Genomic DNA, 25,727 nt, shown 5'->3' on the forward strand with positions numbered 1-25,727 from the left:
AGAGAGAGAGAGAAGAGAGAGAGAGAGAGAGAGAGAGAGAGAGAGAGAGAGAGAGAGGAGAGAGAGAGAGAGAGAGAACTTCTGAACCCTGGCTGATGTGGCTGATGAGAGTCCTGTTAACCCTGGGGCTATACTGACCTTCTTGTCCTTCTAGACCTGTCTGCTGCCTTTGATACTGTGAACCATCAGATCCTCCTCTCCACCCTCTCCGAGCTGGGCATCTCCGGCGCGGCTCACTCCTGGATTGCGTCCTACCTGACCGGTCGCTCCTACCAAGTGGCGTGGCGAGAAGCTGTCTCCGCACCACGTGCTCTCACCACTGGTGTCCCCCAAGGCTCAGTTCTAGGCCCTCTCCTTTTCTCCCTATACACCAAGTCACTTGGCTCTGTCATATCCTCACATGGTCTTCCTATCATTGCTACGCTGACGATACACAACTAATCTTCTCCTTTCCCCTTCTGATAACCAGGTGGCGAATCGCATCTCTGCATGTCTGGCAGACATATCAGTATGGATGACGGATCACCACCTCAAGCTGAACCCTGGCAAGACGGAGCTGCTCTTCCTCCCGGGGAAGGACTGCCCGTTCCATGATCTCGCCATCACGGTTGACAACTCCGCTGTGTCCTCCTCCCAGAGTGCGAAGAGCCTAGGCGTGACCCTGGACAACACCCTGTCGTTCTCCGCCAACATCAAGGCGGTGACCCGCTCCTGCAGGTTCATGCTCTACAACATTCGGAGAGTACGACCCTGCCTTACACAGGAAGCGGCACAGGTCCTAATCCAGGCATTTGTCATCTCCCGTCTGGACTACTGCAACTCGCTGTTGGCTGGCCTCCCTGCCTGTGCCATTAAACCCCTACAACTCATCCAGAATGCCGCAGCCGTCTGGTGTTCAACCTTCCCAAGTTCTCTCACGTCACCCCCCTCCTCCGCACACTCCACTGGCTTCCAGTTGAAGCTCGCATCCGCTACAAGACCATGTGCTTGCCTATGGAGCAGTGAGGGGAACGCACCTCTGTACCTTCAGGCTCTGATCAGTCCCTACACCCAAACGAGGGCATTGCGCTCATCCACCTCTGGCCTGCTGGCTCCCCTTCCTCTGCGGAAGCATAGTTCCCGCTCAGCCCAGTCAAAACTGTTCGCTGCTCTGGCACCCCAATGGTGGAACAAGCTCCCTCACGACGCCAGGACAGCGGAGTCACTCACCACCTTCCGGAGACATTTGAAACCCCACCTCTTTAAGGAATACCTGGGATAGGATAAAGGAATCCTTCTACCCCCCCAATTGTAAGTGGTTATCCCACTGGCTATAGGGTGAACGCACCAATTTGTGAGTCGCTCTGGCTAAGAGCGTCTGCTAAATGACGTTAATGTGCCCTTGAGCAAGGCACTTAACCCTAATTGCTCCTGTAAGTCGCTCTGGATAAGAGCGTCTGCTAAATGACTAAAATGTAAATGTAAAAATGTAGAGGGCTGATGAGGAGTCCTGTTAACCCTGGGGCTATACTGACCTGTAGAGGGGGCTGATGAGAGTCCTGTTAACCCTGGGGCTATACTGACCTGTAGAGGGCTGATGAGAGTCCTGTTAACCCTGAGGCTATACTGACCTGTAGAGGTGGCTGATGAGTCCCTGTTAACCTGGGGCTATACTGACCTGTAGAGGGCTGATGAGAGTCCTGTTAACCCTGGGGCTATACTGACTGTAGAGGGCTGATGAGAGTCCTGTTAACCCTGGGGCTATACTGACCTGTAGAGGGCTGATGAGAGTCCTGTTAACCCTGAGGCTATACTGACCTGTAGAGGGCTGATGAGAGTCCTGTTAACCCTGAGGCTATACTGACCTGTAGAGGGCTGATGAGAGTCCTGTTAACCCTGGGGCTATACTGACCTGTAGAGGGCTGATGAGAGTCTGTTAACCCTGGGGCTATACTGACCTGTAGAGGGGGCTGATGAGAGTCCTGTTAACCCTGAGGCTATACTGACCTGTAGAGGGCTGATGAGAGTCCTGTTAACCCTGAGGCTATACTGACCTGTAGAGGGCTGATGAGAGTCCTGTTAACCCTGGGGCTATACTGACCTGTAGAGGGCTGATGAGAGTCCTGTTAACCCTGAGGCTATACTGACCTGTAGAGGGCTGATGAGAGTCCTGTTAACCCTGAGGCTATACTGACCTGTAGAGGGCTGATGAGAGTCCTGTTAACCCTGAGGCTATACTGACCTGTAGAGGGCTGATGAGAGTCCTGTTAACCCTGGGGCTATACTGACCTGTAGAGGGCTGATGAGAGTCCTGTTAACCCTGAGGCTATACTGACCTGTAGAGGGGGCTGATGAGAGTCCTGTTAACCCTGGGGCTATACTGACCTGTAGAGGGCTGATGAGAGTCCTGTTAACCCTGGGGCTATACTGACCTGTAGAGGGCTGATGAGAGTCCTGTTAACCCTGAGGCTATACTGACCTGTAGAGGGCTGATGAGAGTCCTGTTAACCCTGGGGCTATACTGACCTGTAGAGGGCTGATGAGAGTCCTGTTAACCCTGGGGCTATACTGACCTGTAGAGGGCTGATGAGAGTCCTGTTAACCCTGAGGCTATACTGACCTGTAGAGGGGGCTGATGAGAGTCCTGTTAACCCTGGGGCTATACTGACCTGTAGAGGGCTGATGAGAGTCCTGTTAACCCTGGGGCTATACTGACCTGTAGAGGGCTGATGAGAGTCCTGTTTACCCTGAGGCTATACTGACCTGTAGAGGGCTGATGAGAGTCCTGTTAACCCTGGGGCTATACTGACCTGTAGATGTGGCTGATGAGAGTCATGTTAACCCTGAGGCTATACTGACCTGTAGAGGGCTGATGAGAGTCCTGTTAACCCTGGGGCTATACTACCCTGTAGAGGGCTGATGAGAGTCCTGTTAACCCTGGGGCTATACTGACCTGTAGAGGGCTGATGAGAGTCCTGTTAACCCTGGGGCTATACTGACCTGTAGAGGGCTGATGAGAGTCCTGTTAACCCTGAGGCTATACTGACCTGTAGAGGGGGCTGATGAGAGTCCTGTTAACCCTGGGGCTATACTGACCTGTAGAGGGCTGATGAGAGTCCTGTTAACCCTGAGGCTATACTGACCTGTAGAGGGCTGATGAGAGTCCTGTTAACCCTGGGGCTATACTGACCTGTAGAGGGCTGATGGGAGTCCTGTTAACCCTGAGGCTATACTGACCTGTAGAGGGCTGATGAGAGTCCTGTTAACCCTGAGGCTATACTGACCTGTAGAGGGCTGATGAGAGTCCTGTTAACCCTGGGGCTATACTGACCTGTAGATGTGGCTGATGAGAGTCCTGTTAACCCTGAGGCTATACTGACCTGTAGAGGGCTGATGAGAGTCCTGTTAACCCTGGGGCTATACTGACCTGTAGAGGGCTGATGAGAGTCCTGTTAACCCTGAGGCTATACTGACCTGTAGAGGGCTGATGAGAGTCCTGTTAACCCTGAGGCTATACTGACCTGTAGAGGGCTGATGAGAGTCCTGTTAACCCTGAGGCTATACTGACCTGTAGAGGGCTGATGAGAGTCCTGTTAACCCTGAGGCTATACTGACCTGTAGAGGGCTGATGAGAGTCCTGTTAACCCTGAGGCTATACTGACCTGTAGAGGGGGCTGATGAGAGTCCTGTTAACCCTGAGGCTATACTGACCTGTAGAGGGCTGATGAGAGTCCTGTTAACCCTGGGGCTATACTGACCTGTAGATGTGGCTGATGAGAGTCCTGTTAACCCTGAGGCTATACTGACCTGTAGAGGGCTGATGAGAGTCCTGTTAACCCTGGGGCTATACTGACCTGTAGAGGTGATGAGAGTCCTGTTAACCCTGAGGCTATACTGACCTGTAGAGGGCTGATGAGAGTCCTGTTAACCCTGGGGCTATACTGACCTGTAGATGTGGCTGATGAGAGTCCTGTTAACCCTGAGGCTATACTGACCTGTAGAGGGCTGATGAGAGTCCTGTTAACCCTGGGGCTATACTGACCTGTAGAGGGCTGATGAGAGTCCTGTTAACCCTGAGGCTATACTGACCTGTAGAGGGCTGATGAGAGTCCTGTTAACCCTGAGGCTATACTGACCTGTAGAGGGCTGATGAGAGTCCTGTTAACCCTGAGGCTATACTGACCTGTAGAGGGCTGATGAGAGTCCTGTTAACCCTGAGGCTATACTGACCTGTAGAGGGCTGATGAGAGTCCTGTTAACCCTGAGGCTATACTGACCTGTAGAGGGGGCTGATGAGAGTCCTGTTAACCCTGAGGCTATACTGACCTGTAGAGGGCTGATGAGAGTCCTGTTAACCCTGGGGCTATACTGACCTGTAGAGGGGGCTGATGAGAGTCCTGTTAACCCTGAGGCTATACTGACCTGTAGAGGGCTGATGAGAGTCCTGTTAACCCTGAGGCTATACTGACCTGTAGAGGGCTGATGAGAGTCCTGTTAACCCTGAGGCTATACTGACCTGTAGAGGGGGCTGATGAGAGTCCTGTTAACCCTGAGGCTATACTGACCTGTAGAGGGGGCTGATGAGAGTCCTGTTAACCCTGAGGCTATACTGACCTGTAGAGGGCTGATGAGAGTCCTGTTAACCCTGAGGCTATACTGACCTGTAGAGGGCTGATGAGAGTCCTGTTAACCCTGAGGCTATACTGACCTGTAGAGGGCTGATGAGAGTCCTGTTAACCCTGAGGCTATACTGACCTGTAGATGTGGCTGATGAGAGTCCTGTTAACCCTGAGGCTATACTGACCTGTAGAGGGCTGATGAGAGTCCTGTTAACCCTGAGGCTATACTGACCTGTAGATGTGGCTGATGAGAGTCCTGTTAACCCTGAGGCTATACTGACCTGTAGAGGGCTGATGAGAGTCCTGTTAACCCTGGGGCTATACTGACCTGTAGAGGGCTGATGAGAGTCCTGTTAACCCTGAGGCTATACTGACCTGTAGAGGGCTGATGAGAGTCCTGTTAACCCTGGGGCTATACTGACCTGTAGAGGGCTGATGAGAGTCCTGTTAACCCTGAGGCTATACTGACCTGTAGAGGGCTGATGAGAGTCCTGTTAACCCTGAGGCTATACTGACCTGTAGAGGGCTGATGAGAGTCCTGTTAACCCTGGGGCTATACTGACCTGTAGAGGGGGCTGATGAGAGTCCTGTTAACCCTGAGGCTATACTGACCTGTAGAGGGGGCTGATGAGAGTCCTGTTAACCCTGAGGCTATACTGACCTGTAGAGGGCTGATGAGAGTCCTGTTAACCCTGAGGCTATACTGACCTGTAGAGGGCTGATGAGAGTCCTGTTAACCCTGGGGCTATACTGACCTGTAGAGGGCTGATGAGAGTCCTGTTAACCCTGAGGCTATACTGACCTGTAGAGGGCTGATGAGAGTCCTGTTAACCCTGGGGCTATACTGACCTGTAGAGGGCTGATGAGAGTCCTGTTAACCCTGAGGCTATACTGACCTGTAGAGGGCTGATGAGAGTCCTGTTAACCCTGGGGCTATACTGACCTGTAGAGGGCTGATGAGAGTCCTGTTAACCCTGAGGCTATACTGACCTATAGAGGTGGCTGATGAGAGCAGCCAGAGTCGTCCTGTTGACTCTGGGTAAACTACGGATGATCTCCTTGTATCTGTCCAGACGCTGGCTCTTATCCTTGGCTGTTCCTATAAAAAGGGACAAACAGGAACCAGTTAGATTTCAAAAGGATACGTTGTGGTACATCCTGACGAGTACCAGTGAAACAGCTTGGTGGAAGCCCTATAATTCTGAGGGGACCAAGAGGACTAGGTCAAGTGATTAAGTCAGAGACACAAAATAGTAGCTTCATATTTGTGCTGTCTGTGATAATAACCTTTATTAATACAGGTTAGTCTCATTGAGATTAAATCTCTTTTGTTGCAAGAGACACCTGTACTTACTGACAGCCTCCTTCCATAGTGGATGCAGGTCAGCCATGAAGATGGGGTCGTCTATCTCCCTGAAGAACCTCTTCAACACGTCAGTCACGTCCTCTATGAAGTTATCCCCGATCCGGAGCTTGACGTTCCGAGCATCGTTCCTGAACTCCTCCATCAGTAGCTTGATCCTGGACGTGGCTCCGTTCTTCCTGTAGATCCCCTCATGACCCAGACCTGACGAGCAGATCACAGATCAGATCCTGTACATCAGTCATCAGCTAGTATTTCCTGTCTCTGGCTGGCGTAAAGTAAACTGGGAAAATAAACCCTACTGTGCACAGGCCACTGCAGCGTTATAATGAATTGATTAACTATTTACGAACCCCTTTATAGATATTGGTATTGTATACTTGAATATAGAGGATTACCTCCACTGAAAATGCATCAAATGCTATGGATCCTATCATGGATCCACAAGATCACTGGAAAATGTGCCATTTTGTCGTTGCTAACGCAGAATCCTCTATCCTTTGCTATAATGGAATGGAATGGAATATCCAGACTCCCCCCTCACCATATTGAGTGATGAAGGCGATGCAGCTGTCTACAATGATGGGGATGTCATTCCTGCTGAGCTGCTGTTCTCTCAGGGTGTTGCCCTTCCCTCCAGCAGCTCTCTGGATGTCTGCGTACCACAGGGAGAAGTCTAACCGACCCATCCCCTGGAGGTGCAGCGTCCTGGGGGGGGGGGGGGAAGACATGTCGATACTCAAGAGGTGAAGGTTCAGAGAAAATCACTCTGAATCCAGCTCCAACAAACTATTTTACATGGTATAATTATTTTCATCCCCACGCATTCCCCACCAATTCCACCCCTAGCTGGGTATACTTTAGGCGCCAAACTAGCCATGATATGTTGACATACTGTGTAATTATATACAGTATGTACTGGATGAGAAAAGAAAAAGAGACTGAAAACCAACCTTCCCTTTTCAACCAAAACCAGAATTTCCTTCTTCTCATGGTTTTGGTTCTCAGTTACTATACCTAGGAGACAAGCACAGAAGAAATGGAAGATGGACCAAATCATTCATCAGCAGACAGTTGCTCTGTAGAAACGGTGCTTGGGGTAGTTAAGGCCCAAGCTGGCAGTAGACTTTTTCTTTATAGTCGGACGGATTTTCAATTACTATAGTACCCCCTTTGTTGGCAGCTTTAGTACAATCCATAGTTAGGGCGTAACATGGTCAATGTTTCAGTGAAGAGTTACCAAACGGTATTTGAGCAACTACATTATCACACAGTGCCCAGTAAAGCTTTGGTCAGGACAGGAGACTCACTGAGCTCTTGCAGACGTTTAAGGTTGATAATGTCCTCAGCTGCTCCATCGTTCCCAGGGCAGATGAAGAGGTTAGACTTCTGAAGGACAAAATATCCCTCTTTCCACTGAGAAGGGTCTCGCATGGCCTTGTAGCGCAGCACTCCCACCCGCTCAAACGCCCTCGCTAGCAGGCAGTGGCAGCTTAAAGGTGTGGCGGCCTGAGGAAGGGAACACAGGAAGTGGTTAAAGTACAGGAGGGAACACTGAACAGACACGTACCAGGCTAGTACATAGAAGGTGTTAGTCAGAACGGAGGGAACACTTCACTGTAACCCCTCCCCTTAAGTACGCATAGGACATTACAACGTTCAGAGCTGAAAGAGCTCTTACTATAATCATTAAAGCTGAGAATTGGCATTATCAGTGTACAGGCCTTGCACTCTTCTGGGATAGAAGATAATATCATACCTTGCCGATGGCCTTGGACCAACATTGCAGTGCCTCAGGAGTTTCCAATCCAAACTGATAGAGCTTCTCCGAGGACAAGTACAGTTCAAACGTATAGAGAAACCTACAACGAGACACAGGAACATAAGAGAAGGGCACTAGATCAACGCTAGTTGGTAGATACCTGTACATTGAGTGGCAGTGATATAACCATTTCATGCTAAATGTATATTTTCCACGTGTTTGAAGTAGACAGTATTGATTGACAACCTTCATCAGCTACTATGCCATGATTGGTCCTCTAACCTGTCAATGAAGCCGTTGTTGTTGCAGGAGTCCGGCCTGCTGACCCCCAGACAGAGGATGTCTTTGACGTTGATCTTCATGCTAGGATCAGGACATCGGTCAGACTCATAGAACAGAAGAGACCTTTCCACCGTGCACCAGTACTTCTGGAAATCTGGGGGGCAAATAAGAACAAAAATCCGGGCTGTTACTTTCTAAATAGTCTCGCGTTGCCATACTTCGGAATCTCGTTCATCCGTCGGCTATTTGCGCGAACAAATGTGAAGAAGCCGGTTAATCGAGTTTCCTTTCTAAATAAAATAACATTAGGAATTTTTATGATGGGCTGTGTTTTTAAAAGGGAAAGAAACTACAAGTAACTATGAGTAACTTCTAAATCACAGCGCTCTGTTTTACCGTAGAGAGACTCCAGCCATAAACAGTGGGTAGTGTATTTCCTAACAGAGCAGTATTGGCCCAGTCAGTATTTGGTCCTATAAAAGTGCTTTGTTCTCTTCAGGGCCTTTATGCTGATGTTACTGAGGAGGCAGCATTCCTCTATTCAACCCGTGCCAAGTGGTGCGCTGTTAGCACCCGCCAACACACACACACACACACAATAGCCTACCTTCTCGGGTTTTCCTGGATAACGTCCCTTTTTTCATTGAGGCCGACTTGTAGAGGTAGCCGGAGTGCAGCACAGCCTGCATAATCTCATCATACACACCAGGGTCTACATCAGAAACAACATTAGGAAGACATTGAGATGTTTTGAGTCTAGCCATCACGTTGGGGGTCTAGGCAAACAGAGCAAAACATTAAGTCAAACTTTATAGTAACTTTAATGAATAAGCCATTATAAATGCATTTACAAGACGATACGTACTTTATAAATTATTAGAAATGTGATGAACGCTTATGAATTGAAATGCGGATGTTTATAAATGTTTCTGTTTTTCAATACGTTTTCCCTCCAGTGTTCTAGTTGTACTGTTTCAACAGAGATGGCGTGAACTCGGTTCATCTGTTAATCCAACAACACTAGAGGTCAACATACAGAGGAAGACCAAACTGTTTCATCACAAAGGCTCTGGCTCGGGCTAGCAAATGGTTCCAGGATACACAAAACAGCACAAAACACTAAAAACCTCCCGAAAAGGGGTAGCTCGGTAAACACTAAGACACTCCCATCACAGAGCAAAAAGCACCCTCGGTGAAATAGCTCTACGTTTTATAATTTCACAGAACTCTTAAATGAAATTCAATCAAAAACACAGAAATATAAATGTATGTATAGATTTCACAGACAGGACAGACACATGCTTTGATGATAACCATCCAAAAGGTTTTTTGGGTTCTCTATCAAACCATGAACCCTGCTGTAATTACTTGAAATCCATATCCATAGGGCTTCTGAGCACACTACTTTATACTGCATGGTCACGTAATAGTCATGTAATAGTCACGTAATAGTCACGTAATAGTCATGTAACAGTCACGTAATAGTCACGTAACAGTCACGTAACAGTCACGTAACAGTCACGTAACAGTCACGTAACAGTCACGTAACAGTCACGTAACAGTCACGTAACAGTCACGTAATAGTCACGTAACAGTCACGTAACAGTCACGTAATAGTCACGTAATAGTCGTGTAATAGTCATGTAACAGTCATGTAATAGTCATGTAATAGTCATGTGACAGTCATGTAATAGTCACGTAATAGTCACGTAACAGTCATGTAATAGTCACGTAACAGTCATGTAATAGTCCTGTAATAGTCACGTAATAGTCACGTAACAGTCATGTAATGGTCGCATGATAGTCGTGTAATAGTCACGTAACAGTCATGTAATAGTCATGTAATAGTCACGTAATAGTCACGTAATAGTCACGTAATAGTCATGTAATAGTCACGTAATGCAGAAAAGGTCTAGCAGGCAAATAAAGCCTGTCCCCTGCCTTACCTGAGGTGCCCTCTGAATGGGAGTATTCCTGAGACAGATGCTTGTCGTATTCATTAGAGTCAGCGAGGCGGGCCCGGACAGCCTCTGCCTCGGTGAAGATCTGGGTGACCGTCTTCAGCAGGTTCTGCTTAGTCACAGCAGTACACAGAACCTGCAGGGCAGAGAGAGAGGGGGACACATTAGGCTGACGCACACACACAGAGAGGACACACACACACACTCGGCATGTACGCACCATTAAAATAATCCACAGCCACAGGGACAGACATTCAGCCCAAATTCCAAAAAGTCCCCTCTCCATTCAACTGCCCCCCTTTTATCTATTCTATCAATCAATCAATCACATTTTATTTATAAAGCCCTTTTTACATCAGCAGATGTCACAAAGTGATATACAGAAACCCAGCCTAAAACCCCAAACAGCAAGCAATGCAGATGTAGAAGCATGGTGGCTAGGAAAAACTCCCTAGAAAGGCAGAAACCTAGGAAGACCCCTGGAGAGGAACCAGGCTCTGAGGGGTGGCCAGTCCCCTTCTGGCTGTGCCGGGTGGAGATTATAACAGTACATTGCCATTAAGGCCAGATTTTTCTCCAAGATGTTCAAACGTTCATAGATGACCAGCAGGGTCAAATAATAGAGGTGTCACGACTTCCGCCGAGACTGCCCCCCCTCCCTCCTGGTTCAGGGGGCAGCCTCGGCGGAAGTCGGGCCGGAGCCCCGGGAGTGGGAGAAGGTATCCGTCCTCGTTTCCTGCCTTTGTGGGAGAGCCCTGGAGTGGGCCAACGCGGTATGGAACGAGGGAGGTACCGCGTTGGAGAACTTCGGGGAGTTTGCTCACCTCTTTCGGGCCGTTTTTGATCACCCGCCTGAGGGTCGAGAGGCGGGCGAATGACTGGTTCATCTGAGGCAGGGGACGAGGACCGCTCAGGACTACGCGCTGGAGTTCCGGATGCTGGCAGCGGGGTCCGGGTGGAACGAGCGGGCCCTGATAGACCATTTCCGGTGCCACCTAAGGGAGGACGTCCGACGGGAGCTAGCCTGCCGGGATGCCATGCTATCGTTCTCCCAACTGGTGGACATGACCATCCGGCTGGACAATCTGCTAGCAGCCAGAGGACGTCCTGCTAGGGGTCTGCCCGTTCCCATTCCGGACGACTCTGACCCCGAGCAGATGGAGCTGGGGGGAGCCGCCGGTCGAGAGAGCGCAGGAGGACAGCGACAGTGCCACTCTGGTGGCACGAAGGGACAATCCACCTCACGTCGCAGTCAACGTTCCTTTGGGTCTGGAGGCAGTAGGCAGGGTACCCACGCATCACCCCAGGTAACGAACACCCAAACTTGTTCAGAACCCTTTGCGGCACACTGTACTTTATCTATCTCCTTTCCCGATCACCTGGTAGTTTCCCAGTGTAAGGCGCTAGTCGATTCAGGCGCAGCTGGGAATTTTATGGACAGGGCATTTGCACACCGTCAAGGCAATTTCATTGGTTCCCCTAACCATTCCACTCCCCATCAGAGCACTAGATAGTCGACCATTAGGGTCCGGGTTGGTTAAGGAAGTTACTGTACCAGTCACCATGATTACACAGGAGACACATGTTGAGCAGATCACCTTTATGATTATTGAGTCTCCTGCTTACCCTGTAGTCTTGAGTATCCCGTGGTTAGCCCTTCACAACCCCAATTTCTCATGGCCGCAGAGGGTTCTTACGGGGCGGTCGCGTGAGTGTCCGTGTAGGTGTCTAGGTGTTTCCGTTGGTGCGACCACGGTGGAAAGTCCAGACGGTACCCCCACCGTGCGCATTCCCCCCGAATACCATGATCTGGCGCTCACGTTTTCCAAGATGCAAGCGACTAAATTACCACCTCATCGGGAGGGGGATTGCACGATAAACCTTCGGGTAGACGCTGTACCTCCCAGGAGTCATGTGTATCCCCTGTCGCAGGCTGAAACGGAGGCTATGGAAATATACATCACCGAGTCCCTGCGCCAGGGGTATGTACGTCCCTCCACTTCCCCTGCCTCCTCGAGTTTCTTCTTTGTGAAGAAGAAAGATGGTGGTTTACGCCCGTGCATTGATTATCGACCACTGAATAATGTGACGGTACGATTTAGTTATCCTCTTCCCCTCATTCTTTCAGTGATTAAGTCAATGCATGGGGCCAGTTTTTTTCACCAAATTAGACCTCAGGAGTGCCTACAACCTGGTGCGTATTCGTGAAGGGGATGAGTGGAAAACAGCATTCAGCACAACCTCGGGGCATTATGAATACCTGGTGATGCCCTACGGTTTGATGAATGCTCCATCCGTTTTCCAGTCCTTTGTGAACGAGGTGTTTCGGGACATGCTTGGTCGTGGTGTGGTGGTCTACATCGATAACATCCTGGTTTATTCCGCTACGTGCGCCGAGCATGTGTCCCTGGTTCGCAAAGTACTGGTCCGACTGCTGGAAAATGATCTTTATGCCAAGGCAGAGACGTGTACGTTTTTCCAGCAGTCAATCTCCTTCCTCGGATATCGCATTACCACCACAGGTGTGGAGATGGAGGGAGACCGCATTGCAGCCGTGCGTAATTGGCCGACTCCAACCACGGTAAAGGAGGTGCAGCGCTTCCTTGGCTTTGCCAACTACTATTGAAGGTTTATTCAGGGTTTTGGCAAGGTCGCAGCTCTCATTACCTCCTTGTTGAAGGGTGGGCCGTCCCGGCTCCGCTGGTCTGCTGAGGCTGATTTGGCATTCAGTAGATTGCGGGGTCTGTTCATCTCAGCCCCGGTACTGGCTCACCCCGATTCATCACTACCGTTCATAGTGGAGGTGGATGTGTCCGAGGTTGGGATAGGAGCTGTCTTATCCCAACGCTCGGACACGCCACCCAAGCTCCGCCCCTGTGCCTTCTTTTCTAAGAAGCTCAGCCCGGCGGAGCAGAACTACGACGTTGGTGATCGGGAGCTGTTGGCTGTTGTCCGAGCCTTGACGGTGTGTAGACATTGTCTCGAAGGGGCAAAACACCCTTTCCTCGTCTGGACAGACCACCGTAACCTGGAGTACATTCGGGCAGCGAGGAGGCTGAATCCTCACCAGGCCAGGTGGGCCCTCTTCTTCACCCGGTTTGATTTCACACTCTCATACATTCCGGGTACGAAGAACGTGAAGGCAGACGCACTGTCTCGGCTGTATGACACAGAGGAGAGGCCCAGAGACAACACCCCCATACTCCCGGCCTCATGCATTGTGGCGCCGGTAGTATGGGCGATGGACGCAGATATAGCACAGGCATTATGCACAGATCCATCTCCACCGCAGTGTCCAGCTGGGCTGCAGTACGTGCCTGCGCTTATCCGTGATCGTCTGATCTACTGGGAACACACGTCACCCTCCTCTGGTCATCCAGGTATCGGTCGTACAATGCGCTGCCTGACCGAGAAGTACTGGTGGCCTACCTTGGCTAAGGACGTGAGGGTGTATGTTTCCTCGTGCTCAGTGTGCGCCCAGAGTAAGGCACCTAGGCACCTCCCAGCGGGCAAGCTACAACCTTTACCAGTTCCACAACGACCATGGTCTCACCTGAGTATTGATTTTCTCACTGATCTTCCCCCCTCCCAAGGTAACACCACGATCCTGGTCGTTGTGGACCGCTTTCAAAGTCCTGCCGCCTCCTTCCTCTGCCCAGTCTCCCCACGGCCCTACAAACTGCGGAGGCTCTGTTTACACACGTCTTCTGGCACTACGGGGTACCAGAGGATATAGTGTCCGACTGAGGTCCGCAGTTCACGTCTAGAGTCTGGAAGGCGTTCATGGAACGTCTGGGGGTCTCGGTCAGCCTGACCTCTGGTTTTCACCCAGAGAGCAATGGGCAGGTGGAAAGGGTGAATCAAGATGTGGGTAGGTTCCTGCGGACCTACTGTCAGGACCGGCCGGGGGAGTGGTCGGTGTTCCTGCCATGAGCAGAATATGCTCAGAACTCTCTCCGCCACTCCTCCACTAACCTAACACCCTTCAATGTGTTTTGGGGTACCAACCTGTCCTGGTACCGTGGCACCAGAGCCAGACCGAGGCTCCCACGGTGGATGACTAGTTTCGGCGCGCGGAGGAGACTTGGGACACTGCCCACGTTCGCCTCCAGCGCGCCGTGCGTCGTCAGAAGGCCAACCCTGACCGGGACATCCTCGATCCCTCCCTGTTGAGGGATTTCCACCGTTGCCATCCGACTCGTTGGTTTATCCTCCTGGCCGTCCCCGAGGCCGGGGTCAACGCAATGCTGGAGCCGCGCATCAGGGGGTGGGGGGTACTGTCACGACTTCCGCCGAGGCTGCCCCCCCTCCTGGTTCGGGCAGGCTTCGGCGTTCGTCGTCACCGGAGTACTAGCTACTGCCGATCCCATTCTCATCACTCCACTTGTCATGTCTTGTCAATCACACACACCTGGTGCTCATTCCCCTAATTATACACATACTAAGTGTTCCCCTCTGTTCCCCTTGTCTTTGTGAGTGATTGTTTTGTTGTGAGAGCATGTAGCTTGGTTGAGCTACATTTCACTGTGTTATTTGCCAAGGTGGATGTTTTCCCTTGTACAGTTTCGATTGACGCTTGGGGTGTTTGATTTATGCAAACGGATTAAACTCTGGACTTCTGTATTTTACCTCCTGCGCCGGACTCCTTCTTTCACACGTCGTCACAGGAGGTTGCAACAGGTCAGTACATCAGGAGTAAATGTCACTTGGCTTTTCTCTAATTGTTTTAGTTTCAAAGCACATTCCATGTCCTTATTGTTGGGGTACATGTCTGGATGCATGCTAGCTACAGGCAGCTATGCCCTAAGTTAAACTCCAGCATAGCTTACAGATACTAGAAATACCACCAATACCATCTAGCCTAAATGTGTAACCTTAACAGAAAAAACACATGATTTCACATGTGGAAAATCACATGATTTCAAAAGTGAATTTTAATGTGAAATCATGTGTTTTTTTTCTGTAAGGGTACGCATTTAGACTAGATGTGTTTTTGGAACACTTCACATGTGATCAAATGAAATGAATGTGTTTTTTCCGTAAGGGTAGTGTCCAGCCATGTGTTTTTACTGAGAGGCTCAGCAGCCAGCCAAGGCCGTTAAGACAGATAGTCATTTAGTTTTTCCTTCATAACAAACTAGAAATGTTGTCCAGTCGTAGACTAATAATAATAATAATAATAATAATAATAATAATAAAGGGTTTATGATAATATAGCCTATACAACACCCCACATGTCCTTTGGATCCTCTTATAGCAGCTTTACATTTGAAAATCTATACAATTTGTGTTACTGTACCTTAAGCAGCTCCTCCTGTGTGTTGAAGTTGGGGTGGGGGTGTCGGTAGCGCCCCTCACGGTACTTGTGGATGATAAACTCCCTCCGCTGGTCTGGTGTGGCGTCACGGTCTAACTCGTCGGCTGGAGATAGCCTGGCCGCCCAGAACTCATTGGCTCGGTCGTTCCCCAGCATTATGAAGAGCTGACGAACACAAACACAGAATCATCAGAACTCATGAGGGCCTTTAGTATATTCACAGTCTCAAATAATGGATTTGTTGGAGGTAAAAGTGGTGAGAAGTCCTTGATACACAACAAAACAAACTCATTTCAGTATCCTGGAAAATATTTTGCCACTTGAATAAAATAAACGTGAGCATTTCCCCCTGACTCTCTCCATCCCCCTTCCCTGAAGAACACTTCTCTTTCTTCTCACCTGCACGATCTCATTGCTCCACACGCTGGTGTCCAGTTTCAGGCTCTGCACTTTAGACACCATAGTCCCCAGACCTCTGTGTTGACCTGCAGGGGAAAAGGGACAAAGGACCACGACAATCACTCTCCTGGCACTAGACATTGGTATTGGTGTTTGCAACAGGATATTCAGGCGCTGTTTCGCTGAAACCACACTCTTTTAGGCAAGGGGGGGGGGGGTGGGGGCAACAGAGCAAGGGAGGGGTGAGCCCGCCCCACCTATACAATAGCAGGGGAAACACTGTCTCACCTGCACAGTTCTTACAGATGACAACACAGAGGTTTATGGAGGCCCAGTCAGGGTTGACGGCTTTGCAGTCAGCACAGATCTTATTAAACCTGTTGGACCAGATCTTCTCAGCCACCTCGTAGTCGGACAGGGTCTCTGCTATGGACTCCTGTACAGACTCCATCCAGTCCTTCTTCTCCCGCTCAGACTCAGCCGTGAAACTACAGGGACAATCAAATCAAAAACTAGTTTTTTTTTTTTCAGGGATTCAGAAAACAGCAGTGCAGGAAAGTTCATGATGAACTGACTTTATTTTTTGTGTTATTACCATGTCAGTAAAACACGCACCTGAATGTTTTGTAAGGGGTGATGAGGTCAAAGCTTTTTCCTTTGCCGTCTCTGATCGTAGCCCCTCTGGCCTCTATCAACGTGATTCCTATTCCATCTCGAAAACACTGTTCGCTCTTGTACAACCAAACCTGCTCTGTATTGATGGCGACGTAAACTTTTGACTTGGTCCCTTTGAGCTCCAGAGGACCACTCTTCTGACAGTGGCTGCCGGGACCGAAGCGAGGACGCCCAAACACAAGCTGTTCCTTCACCCTCCCCTGTAGGGTGCTGCACCACTGATGTCTCTGCACTGAGAGAGGGGGGCAGGTAGAAAGACGATGGTTGGTATTACCACTATTTTATGGTACAGAAAACACCAGGTATTTACTATGAAAGTTTCATGGTAAAATGGTAATTACACAATAACAATAGGTGAATTTATTGTTTGTGTCGTATGGATTCAAACCAAGCACCCTTTTGTACCAGTCAGTTACCAATTGTACCATAAACTATCTTTTGATACCAAATCATTCCCTAATAGGTAAACACCAGAGGAATCAGTAGCCTAAAAAAGTCCTAAACAAGATGTTTCTACTATGAGTTTATGACAGTAACTGATACCATCTTGTCTCGCAGAGGCTATTTTGTTAGATTGGGACATTTGAGTCTCCAGAGTGAAAATAAGGTTATTGGGTCAACCTTTGTCCAACATAGAGGTTGTCACATGGTTGGTTTCTGCCCTGAGGACTATAGCTTTGTCCCGATCCTCCATCCTTCTCCTCAAGTATGCACTTCCACATTTGGATTTAACAACACCTATCCAAAGCTTTAAAACTTCTCCCAAAGTGCACACTTTGGGATAAGTGTGGAGAAATGGGCCAACTAATGTCTGTAGTTGCTTGTGTGTGAGATTTTAATAGCTGTTATAATTATTTATGGCACTTTTTACCCCTTTTTCTCCCCAATTGGTAGTTACAGTCTTGTCCCGTCGCTGCAACTCCCGTACGGACTCGGCAGAGGCGAAGGTCGAGAGCCATGCATCCTCCGAAACACGACCCCGCCAAGCCGCACTGCTTCTTGACACACTGCTTGCTTAACCCGGAAGCCGCACCAATGTCTTAACCCGGAAGCCAGCCGCACCAATGTCTTAACCCGGAAGCCAGCCGCACCAATGTCTTAACCCGGAAGCCAGCCGCACCAATGTCTTAACCCGGAAGCCAGCCGCACCAATGTCTTAACCCGGAAGCCAGCCGCACCAATGTCTTAACCCGGAAGCCAGCCGCACCAATGTCTTAACCCGGAAGCCAGCCGCACCAATGTCTTAACCCGGAAGCCAGCCGCACCAATGTCTTAACCCGGAAGCCAGCCGCACCAATGTCTTAACCCGGAAGCCAGCCGCACCAATGTCTTAACCCGGAAGCCAGCCGCACCAATGTCTTAACCCGGAAGCCAGCCGCACCAATGTCTTAACCCGGAAGCCAGCCGCACCAATGTCTTAACCCGGAAGCCGCACCAATGTCTTAACCCGGAAGCCGCACCAATGTCTTAACCCGGAAGCCGCACCAATGTGTCGGAGGAAACACCGTACAGCTGGTGACCGAAGTCAGCGTGCACTGCGGCCGGCCCGCCACAAGGAGTCGCTAGAGCGCGATGGGACAAGGACATCCCGGCCGGCCAAAACCTCCCCCTAAACCCAGACGACGCTGGGCCAATTGTGCGCCGCCTCGTGGATCTCCCGGTCGCGGCCCGGTTGTGATAGAGCCCGGGATCGAACCCGGGTCTGTAGTGACGCCTCTAGCGCTGCGATGCAGTGCCTTAGACCCGCTGCACCTTATTTTCTGGTTTTAAATACTTTGTTTACCTTCGTTATCAGCCCGGAAGACAAAGGTCCTGTGACTTGTCACCATCTCAAATTTATTGTCTTTGGCCATGCGGGCCATCTGTATCGCAGCCAGAGGAATCACTCCTTTGGGGTACGGGTCCTTGGAGAGAATGTGTAAAGAGGGATATTGTAATGAACAATCCTGGTTTTCTCTCAATCAATATGTAATACAGTCCATCATTCAGGAAAAAAAAGGGCCTACCTTTTCACTGCCGAAGTACATCAGATTTTTGCCGTCGAACTTCACATAGCGTTTCTGGAATACATAGTTCCTAGAATGCCAAATACAAAAATGATCAGATTCTCATACCACTGATTTAAATGGAGAAAAAAATTATACAATTTCAAGAGCAAAGAAGAGCTCAGTTTCGACCGATATCAACTGTTTAGCATTTAACAAGAAACACCAAAACAGACTGGAGAAACACAGTGGGGAAAAGGAAGAAGAAGTGCGAGACACACCGGTTTGAGAGGACAGACACGTGGCAGAGACAGTGCCTTCAGAAAGTATTCATACCCCTTAACTTATTCCGCATTTTGTTGTTACAGCCTGAATTTCAAATGGAATAGTTTTTTTCTCACCCATCTACATACAATACTCCATAATGAAAAAGTGAAAAAATGTTTTTAGAAATACAGCTAATTTACATATGTATTCACACCCGAGTCAATACTTTGTAGAAGCACCTTTGGCAGCGATTACAGCTGTGAGTCTTTCTGGGTAAGTCTCTAAGAGCTTTGCACACCTGGATTGTACAATATTTTCACATTCTTTTTTTAAAAAATTCGTCAAGCTCTGTCAAGTTGGTTGTTGATCCTTGCTAGACAGACATTTTCAAGTCTTTGACATAGATTTTCAAGACGATTTAAGTCAAAACTGTAACTAGGCCACTCAGGAACATTCAATGTCGTCTTGGTAAGCAACTCCAGTGTCTCCCAGTGTCTGGTGGACAGCAGACTGAACCAGGTTTTCCCCTAGGATTTTGCCTGTGCTTAGCTCCATTCCATTTATTTCTATCCCCCCCCCCCCAAAAAAAAAAAAAACTCCCTAGTCCTTGTCGATGACAAGCATACCCATAACCTGATGCAGCCACCACCATGCTGGAAAATATTAAGAGTGGTACTCAGTGATGTGTTGGATTTGCCCCAAACATAACGCTTTATATTCAGGACATAAAGTTCATTGCTTTGCCACATTTTTACTTTAGTGCCTTATTTCAAACATGATGCATGTTTTGGAATATTTTTATTCTGTACAGACTTCCTTCTTTTCACTCTGCCATTTAGGTTAGTATTGTGAAGTAACAACAATGATGTTGATCCATCCTCAGTTTTCTCCTATCACAGCCATTAAACTCTGTAACTGTTTTAATGTCACCATTGGCCTCATGGTGAAATCCCTGAGCGGTTTCCTTCCTCTCCGGCAACTGAAGGACGCCTGTATCTTTGTAGTGACTGGGTGTATTGTATACACCATCCAAAGTGTAATTAATAACTTCACCATGCTCAAAGGTATATTCAATGTCTGCTTTTTTGTTTTGACCCATCTACCAATAGGTGCCCTTCTTTGCAAGGCATTGGAAAACCTCCCTGGTCTTTGTGGTTGAATCTGTGTTTCAAATTCACTGCTCGACTGAGGGACCTTACAGATAGTGTGGGGTACAGAGATGAGTTAGTTATTCAAAAATCATGTTAAACACTATTATGTTAAAGTCCATGCAACTTATTATGGGACTTGTTAAGCACATTTTTACTCCTGAACTTATTTAGGCTTGCCATAACAAAGGGGTTGAATACTCAAGACATTTCAGCATTTCAACTAGTAAAAATTTCAGCAAACATAATTCCACTTTGACATTATGAGGTATTGTGTGTAGGCCAGTGACACAAAATCTCAATTTAAACTATTTTAAATTCAGGCTGTAACACAACAAAATGTGGAAAAAGTGAAGGGGTGTGAATACTTTCTGAAGGCACTGTATATCAACTGTTTAGCATTTAGCAAGAAACACCAAAACAGACTGGAGAAACACAGTGGGGAAAAGGAAGAAGGAAGACGTTGGAGACACACCAGTTTGAGAGGACAGAGACAGTTCCTCAGAAGGGAGGAGAAGACAGAGGGAGGAAAGGAGGACCCGGAGCAGGACCAGGACCCGGAGCAGGACCAGGACCCGGAGCAGGACCAGGACCCGGCATACCCTTGTGGTGATAGCTTATCCAGCCAGCCACAGATGATGGGAGCAGTCGGCTCAGAGAGAGAGGTGTAGCTGGCGTAGGGGGATATCGTCTGGTCCTCATCCGGCTCCGAGGGGTACAGGTTGGGGGGTAAGGAGAGGCAGCGAGGGGGTGGTGCTGCCTCTCCTACGGTGCTGTAGCCCTGGGACTCACTGTGGAGGGCCTGGGACAGACGTTTGGCCCAGGCGAGTTGAGGTGTCCTGCAGTGCAAAGATAGCCTCTGTAACTGATTGATGCATTTGTAATAACCTTGACTCCAGCCTCTTTAGGTTTCTCTAGAGTGAGAATACGGCGTCTGGTAGAAGGTTCCAACATTGGATTGAAAAGATGGAGAGAAAATAATATTTTAAATACAGTAGACTATTTTCTCTCTGTGGCTGTAGTCAGAGTTGTGTAAGAAGATGTTATGTTTAATTGGAAAGCCAGTCTCATTATCCACTCCTCTAGACACAATAATTTACCCATGATCCTCTCCCTCCTTTCTTGTCATTCTGGTCTTTCCCTCACTTTCGGTCTTTTCCACCTTTGAGAACACAACATGGAGAACACGTTCATCAATGTCAGGAGAACCAAAGTGACCACAAACACTAAACACAATATAACTCTGATGGGTTCTTGTAACCTGATAACAGACTCAGGCTCTGTCCCAAATGACACCCTACTCTCTATTTAGTGCCACTACTTTTGACTAGGGCCCATAGTGCCATTTCAGACACCATTTTATGTTTTTCCTGGAAGGCCTATGGGCTCTGGTCAAAAATAGTGCACTATATATGGAATAGGGTGTCAATTGGAACACACCCTCAGCCTTCCACTCTCACCTCAGAGTGGTGCAGTGGTCGTCTGCTCTGGAAGACTGTTTCACAATATGGACTGATCTCCTCCTCTGGGTCCTCCATGGGGACTGTGGTGGACGAAGAAATGACATAGCATATTATAAACCTTGTTATAAGATATTATAAAAGGTTCATACATGCTTATAACCAGTTATAAAGCATTTAAACTGGATGCTAAAGTGTAAGCGAAAAGTTAAGTTTTAGCAATGCAAAACTTTAATGACCTTGATTTAAACAGGTCAAGGGTCATTTATAGGCTTGAAGGATACATAGAGGTAAGGTCTAACTAAACCATCTGTAAGGTTACTTTCAGAAACGGATTGGTAGACTTACCTCCATGGGATGATTCAGAAGAGTTGTTACTTAAAATGCTGCACACACATAAAACAAAAACATTAGTTACACAAAACAATACTCTCTTTTCGATGTCTAGGCCTATATTTCTCCTTTATAAAAGGTACAGTATATGATGTTAAAGTCAGACGTTGACCTACCTATTTCTGTCAGGAGTGGTATGGATCTCTTGACGTGGTGGTGTTTGAGGAATGTTGCAGGGAATCCGTCCACTACTAGCTCCAGTACCAGGTAAAGTGCCACAGTAGATCTCATTGGAGACCATCTCCATCGGGGATCCGGGGGGGGAAGTGGTCACAGAGGGGAATCCAGTGTTGTCATAGGGGGATGAGGATGGCGGAGGTGGGGTTGTCATACACTGGTCCTGGTTTTGTTCAGTCCTTCCACCAGATGATGGCGGAGTGGGTGTAGGACCCCTAAACATGGCTGGAGGGATACCTCGGTTCAGCCGCGGGGGAACAGGGGGCAGGGGACCTCCAGAGTCTGAGGAGTTACTCAGCCTCCTCTCTCTCAGGCTTAGGCTGTGTCTCAGGGCAGGGGTAGGGGTAGGACCCACCGCCACTGTGTCATTGTTATATTCTCCTGAAGACAAACTTTCCAATATGGTGAAGCAGAGAGATTCCTGCGATGGTTTCCTGGTTAGGGTAAGAACCTGGGGATCTGTTGGTGGTGGTGGTGTGGGACAGGAGAGGGACCGGACGGGTTCTGTTTTGTGTCTGTAGAACACCGTTCTAGGTTTTGGAACCGGTTTTATGACAACATTCCCATTGTACTGCCGCTCTGACCCAGAGTTCATCATCATGGATGGAATGTTTGGAACGGAACTATTCCGGAACGCTTCAAACGGAATGGCCCCGGTTCCGCCCCCTTGGTCAGACTTCGGCCCTCCTGATTGGATGGGTGTGGAATTAATGTCAGACTCAGACTGACAACGGTCCAATAAGGGCTCCAAGGGTCTCGATATCGACTGATTCTGATTGGTGGCCCTCTGAATGTGCTGGACCAGCCTCAGCATTCTCTTCCTGTGCCCGGTGGCAGTTATGCCCAGCTGGATAAGAGCTCCATTGTCTAGGTGGCTGAGGTCCCTGGCCAAGAGGAAGCCTGACTGGCGGAAGGTCTTCAGGTATCGCTCCAGGTGGATCGCAGCCAACAGGGTCTCAACGTCCGTGTTTCCATCTATTGTTGCCATAACAACGTACATACACGGGCTTGGAGGGGGCCTTCAGCTGCTGTGGGCAAGACAACGGCCATCACGTACCTACACAGGGAGACACAAGAGACTCCTCTCCATCTGAAATGAAAAAACAAATATTAAGAATGAGATAATAATATAATTGGTTCATGTTGAGTTAGTGTTTCATCTGGTCAATTGGTCTGATAAAATAACTAAATTCACTACATTGCCTTACTATAATTCAAATCAAAGTTTATTCATCACGTGCACAGGATACAGTGTGTGTAAACGGTACAGTGAAATGCTCACAGAGTAACACTAAGTACCACTGTAAACATGTCCTAAACATGTAAACATTACAAAAACACTAATTAATTATTTCAACTGAACTGCTATTGATACCATGTTAACTTCCAGCAGTGTGTGTATATGAGTGTAGGTGGCTATCTTGATCGATGTTGAGCTCATTAGTCGGCCTGGTCATTGTGACCACATGGTTTACAGAACCCAACCCAACCCACACTTAAATGGCTGGCTGGGAGGGGCTCATAAAAACACCTTTCATGAAACAGAGCTGTTTCTACTGGACTGAAATGGCATCACCATGACCTTTCCACAGCAGGTCACCAGCCATCTTCCAGCCAGACCTTTAAAAATCACAGATGTGGAACAAAGACGGATGTCATTGAACACACAAAAGACACGTGATTGTTCAGGCAGGGAAGGAAGCAGGGGGGTATGGCACCAGCAGACCAGTGAGAAGAGAGATGACTAGACAGCACACAGACGCATGAGAAAAATCAAATAAAAGGTAACAAAATGTGAAAAAAAAACTGCAATTATTTGATTGAATTCTGAATTTCATTGAAGGTGTGTCCCGTTTAGTTGACGACAAGACACCATTTCAAGTTTGTTCTTATTCAACATGAATTCCATAATAATGCAATAATAGGTTATGAATGTAATGGAGGAACAGCAGCAGAGAGAGAGATTGTGTCCAGGGATACAACAGCCTGCAGCTAGGGAGGGGTATGTCAGGGTTGGGGGAACGGCGCTTCGAAAGCCTCGGTAGAAACACTTCCTGAAAAAGCTTGGAATGCGTTAAGTTTTAAATGGCTACTTTTCCCTGGCTGGTGTATGTATGTATGTATGTATGTATGTATGTATGTATGTATGTATGTATGTATGTATGTATGTATGTATGTATAGTGGGGAAAAAAAGTATTTAGTCAGCCACCAATTGTGCAAGTTCTCCCACTTAAAAAGATGAGAGAGGCCTGTAATTTTCATCATAGGTACACGTCAACTATGACAGACAAAATGAGAAAAAAAAATCCAGAAAATCACATTGTAGGATTTTTAATTAATTAATTTGCAAATTATGGTGGAAAATAAGTATTTGGTCAATAACAAAAGTTTCTCAATACTTTGTTATATACCCTTTGTTGGCAATGACACAGGTCAAACGTTTTCTGTAAGTCTTCACAAGGTTTTCACACACTGTTGCTGGTATTTTGGCCCATTCCTCCATGCAGATCTCCTCTAGAGCAGTGATGTTTTGGGGCTGTCGCTGGGCAACACAGACTTTCAACTCCCTCCAAAGATTTTCTATGGGGTTGAGATCTGGAGACTGGCTAGGCCACTCCAGGACCTTGAAATGCTTCTTACGAAGCCACTCCTTCGTTGACCGGGCAGTGTGTTTGGGATCATTGTCATGCTGAAAGACCCAGCCACGTTTCATCTTCAATGCCCTTGCTGATGGAAGGAGGTTTTCACTCAAAATCTCACGATAGATGGCCCCATTCATTCTTTCCTTTACACGGATCAGTCGTCCTGGTCCCTTTGCAGAAAAACAGCCCCAAAGCATGATGTTTCCACCCCCATGCTTCACAGTAGGTATGGTGTTCTTTGGATGCAACTCAGCATTCTTTGTCCTCCAAAAAGGCGAGTTGAGTTTTTACCAAAAAGTTCTATTTTGGTTTCATCTGACCATATGACATTCTCCCAATCCCCTTCTGGATCATCCAAATGCACTCTAGCAAACATCAGACGGGCCTGGACATGTACTGGCTTAAGCAGGGGGACACGTCTGGCACTGCAGGATTTGAGTCCCTGGCGCGTAGTGTGTTACTGATGGTAGGCTTTGTTACTTTGGTCCCAGCTCTCTGCAGGTCATTCACTAGGTCCCCCCGTGTGGTTCTGGGATTTTTGCTCACCGTTCTTGTGATCTTTTGACCCCACGGGATGAGATCTTGCGTGGAGCCCCAGATCGAGGGAGATTATCAGTGGTCTTGTATGTCTTCCATTTCCTAATAATTGCTCCCACAGTTGATTTCTTCAAACCAAGCTGCTTACCTATTGCAGATTCAGTCTTCCCAGCCTGGTGCAGGTCTACAATTTTGTTTCTGGTGTCCTTTGACAGCTCTTTGGTCTTGGCCATAGTGGAGTTTGGAGTGTGACTGTTTGAGGTTGTGGACAGGTGTCTTTTATACTGATAACAAGTTCAAACAGGTGCCATTAATACAGGTAACGAGTGGAGGACAGAGGAGCCTCTTAAAGAAGAAGTTACAGGTCTGTGAGAGCCAGAAATCTTATTTTCCACCATAATTTGCAAATAAATTCATTAAAAATCCTACAATGTGATTTTCTGGATTTTTTTTCCTCAATTTGTCTGTCATAGTTGACGTGTACCTATGATGAAAATTACAGGCCTCTCTCATATTTTTAAGTGGGAGAACCTGCACAATTGGTGGCTGACTAAATACTTTTTTTCCCCACTGTATGTGTGTGTAAGTGTGTGTGTGTATGTGCGTTAGACCCGGGTTCAAATACTATTTGAAATCATTCAAATACCTTGAGTGTTTGCTCTAGCCTGTCTGGAGTGCCAGTTGGGTAGTTATGGGACTATTCTATTGGTTTATTAAGCTCAACATGCTCAATTAAGCACAGATAAATTATTTCAAATGA

The 25,727-nt window shown here is 48.0% G+C and overlaps 1 protein-coding gene across 1 annotated transcript in view; it reads right to left on the reverse strand.

The window, feature by feature from the left end:
• LOC311107274 (arf-GAP with Rho-GAP domain, ANK repeat and PH domain-containing protein 3-like) overlaps positions 1 to 25,727 on the reverse strand; it is a 58,457-nt gene that overhangs the window by 9,828 nt on the left and 22,902 nt on the right. Inside the window, exons 2-21 of the mRNA XM_084149754.1 lie at positions 21,727 to 22,877; positions 21,566 to 21,603; positions 21,218 to 21,300; positions 20,858 to 20,919; positions 20,360 to 20,596; positions 18,364 to 18,433; positions 18,141 to 18,261; positions 16,298 to 16,589; positions 15,971 to 16,170; positions 15,683 to 15,768; positions 15,266 to 15,448; positions 9,952 to 10,102; positions 8,613 to 8,717; positions 8,006 to 8,159; positions 7,721 to 7,823; positions 7,272 to 7,470; positions 6,915 to 6,978; positions 6,506 to 6,669; positions 5,953 to 6,165; positions 5,585 to 5,697 (exon numbers count right to left, since the gene is read on the reverse strand). Coding sequence (XP_084005880.1) covers positions 5,585 to 5,697; positions 5,953 to 6,165; positions 6,506 to 6,669; positions 6,915 to 6,978; positions 7,272 to 7,470; positions 7,721 to 7,823; positions 8,006 to 8,159; positions 8,613 to 8,717; positions 9,952 to 10,102; positions 15,266 to 15,448; positions 15,683 to 15,768; positions 15,971 to 16,170; positions 16,298 to 16,589; positions 18,141 to 18,261; positions 18,364 to 18,433; positions 20,360 to 20,596; positions 20,858 to 20,919; positions 21,218 to 21,300; positions 21,566 to 21,603; positions 21,727 to 22,787 — 3,699 coding nt within the window. The 5' untranslated portion in view covers positions 22,788 to 22,877. The remainder of the gene's footprint in view (positions 1 to 5,584; positions 5,698 to 5,952; positions 6,166 to 6,505; positions 6,670 to 6,914; positions 6,979 to 7,271; positions 7,471 to 7,720; positions 7,824 to 8,005; positions 8,160 to 8,612; positions 8,718 to 9,951; positions 10,103 to 15,265; positions 15,449 to 15,682; positions 15,769 to 15,970; positions 16,171 to 16,297; positions 16,590 to 18,140; positions 18,262 to 18,363; positions 18,434 to 20,359; positions 20,597 to 20,857; positions 20,920 to 21,217; positions 21,301 to 21,565; positions 21,604 to 21,726; positions 22,878 to 25,727) is intronic.

Source organism: Coregonus lavaretus (assembly GCF_964263955.1).
Source record: "Coregonus lavaretus genome assembly, chromosome: 32".
Classification (NCBI taxonomy): Eukaryota; Metazoa; Chordata; class Actinopteri; order Salmoniformes; family Salmonidae; genus Coregonus; species Coregonus lavaretus.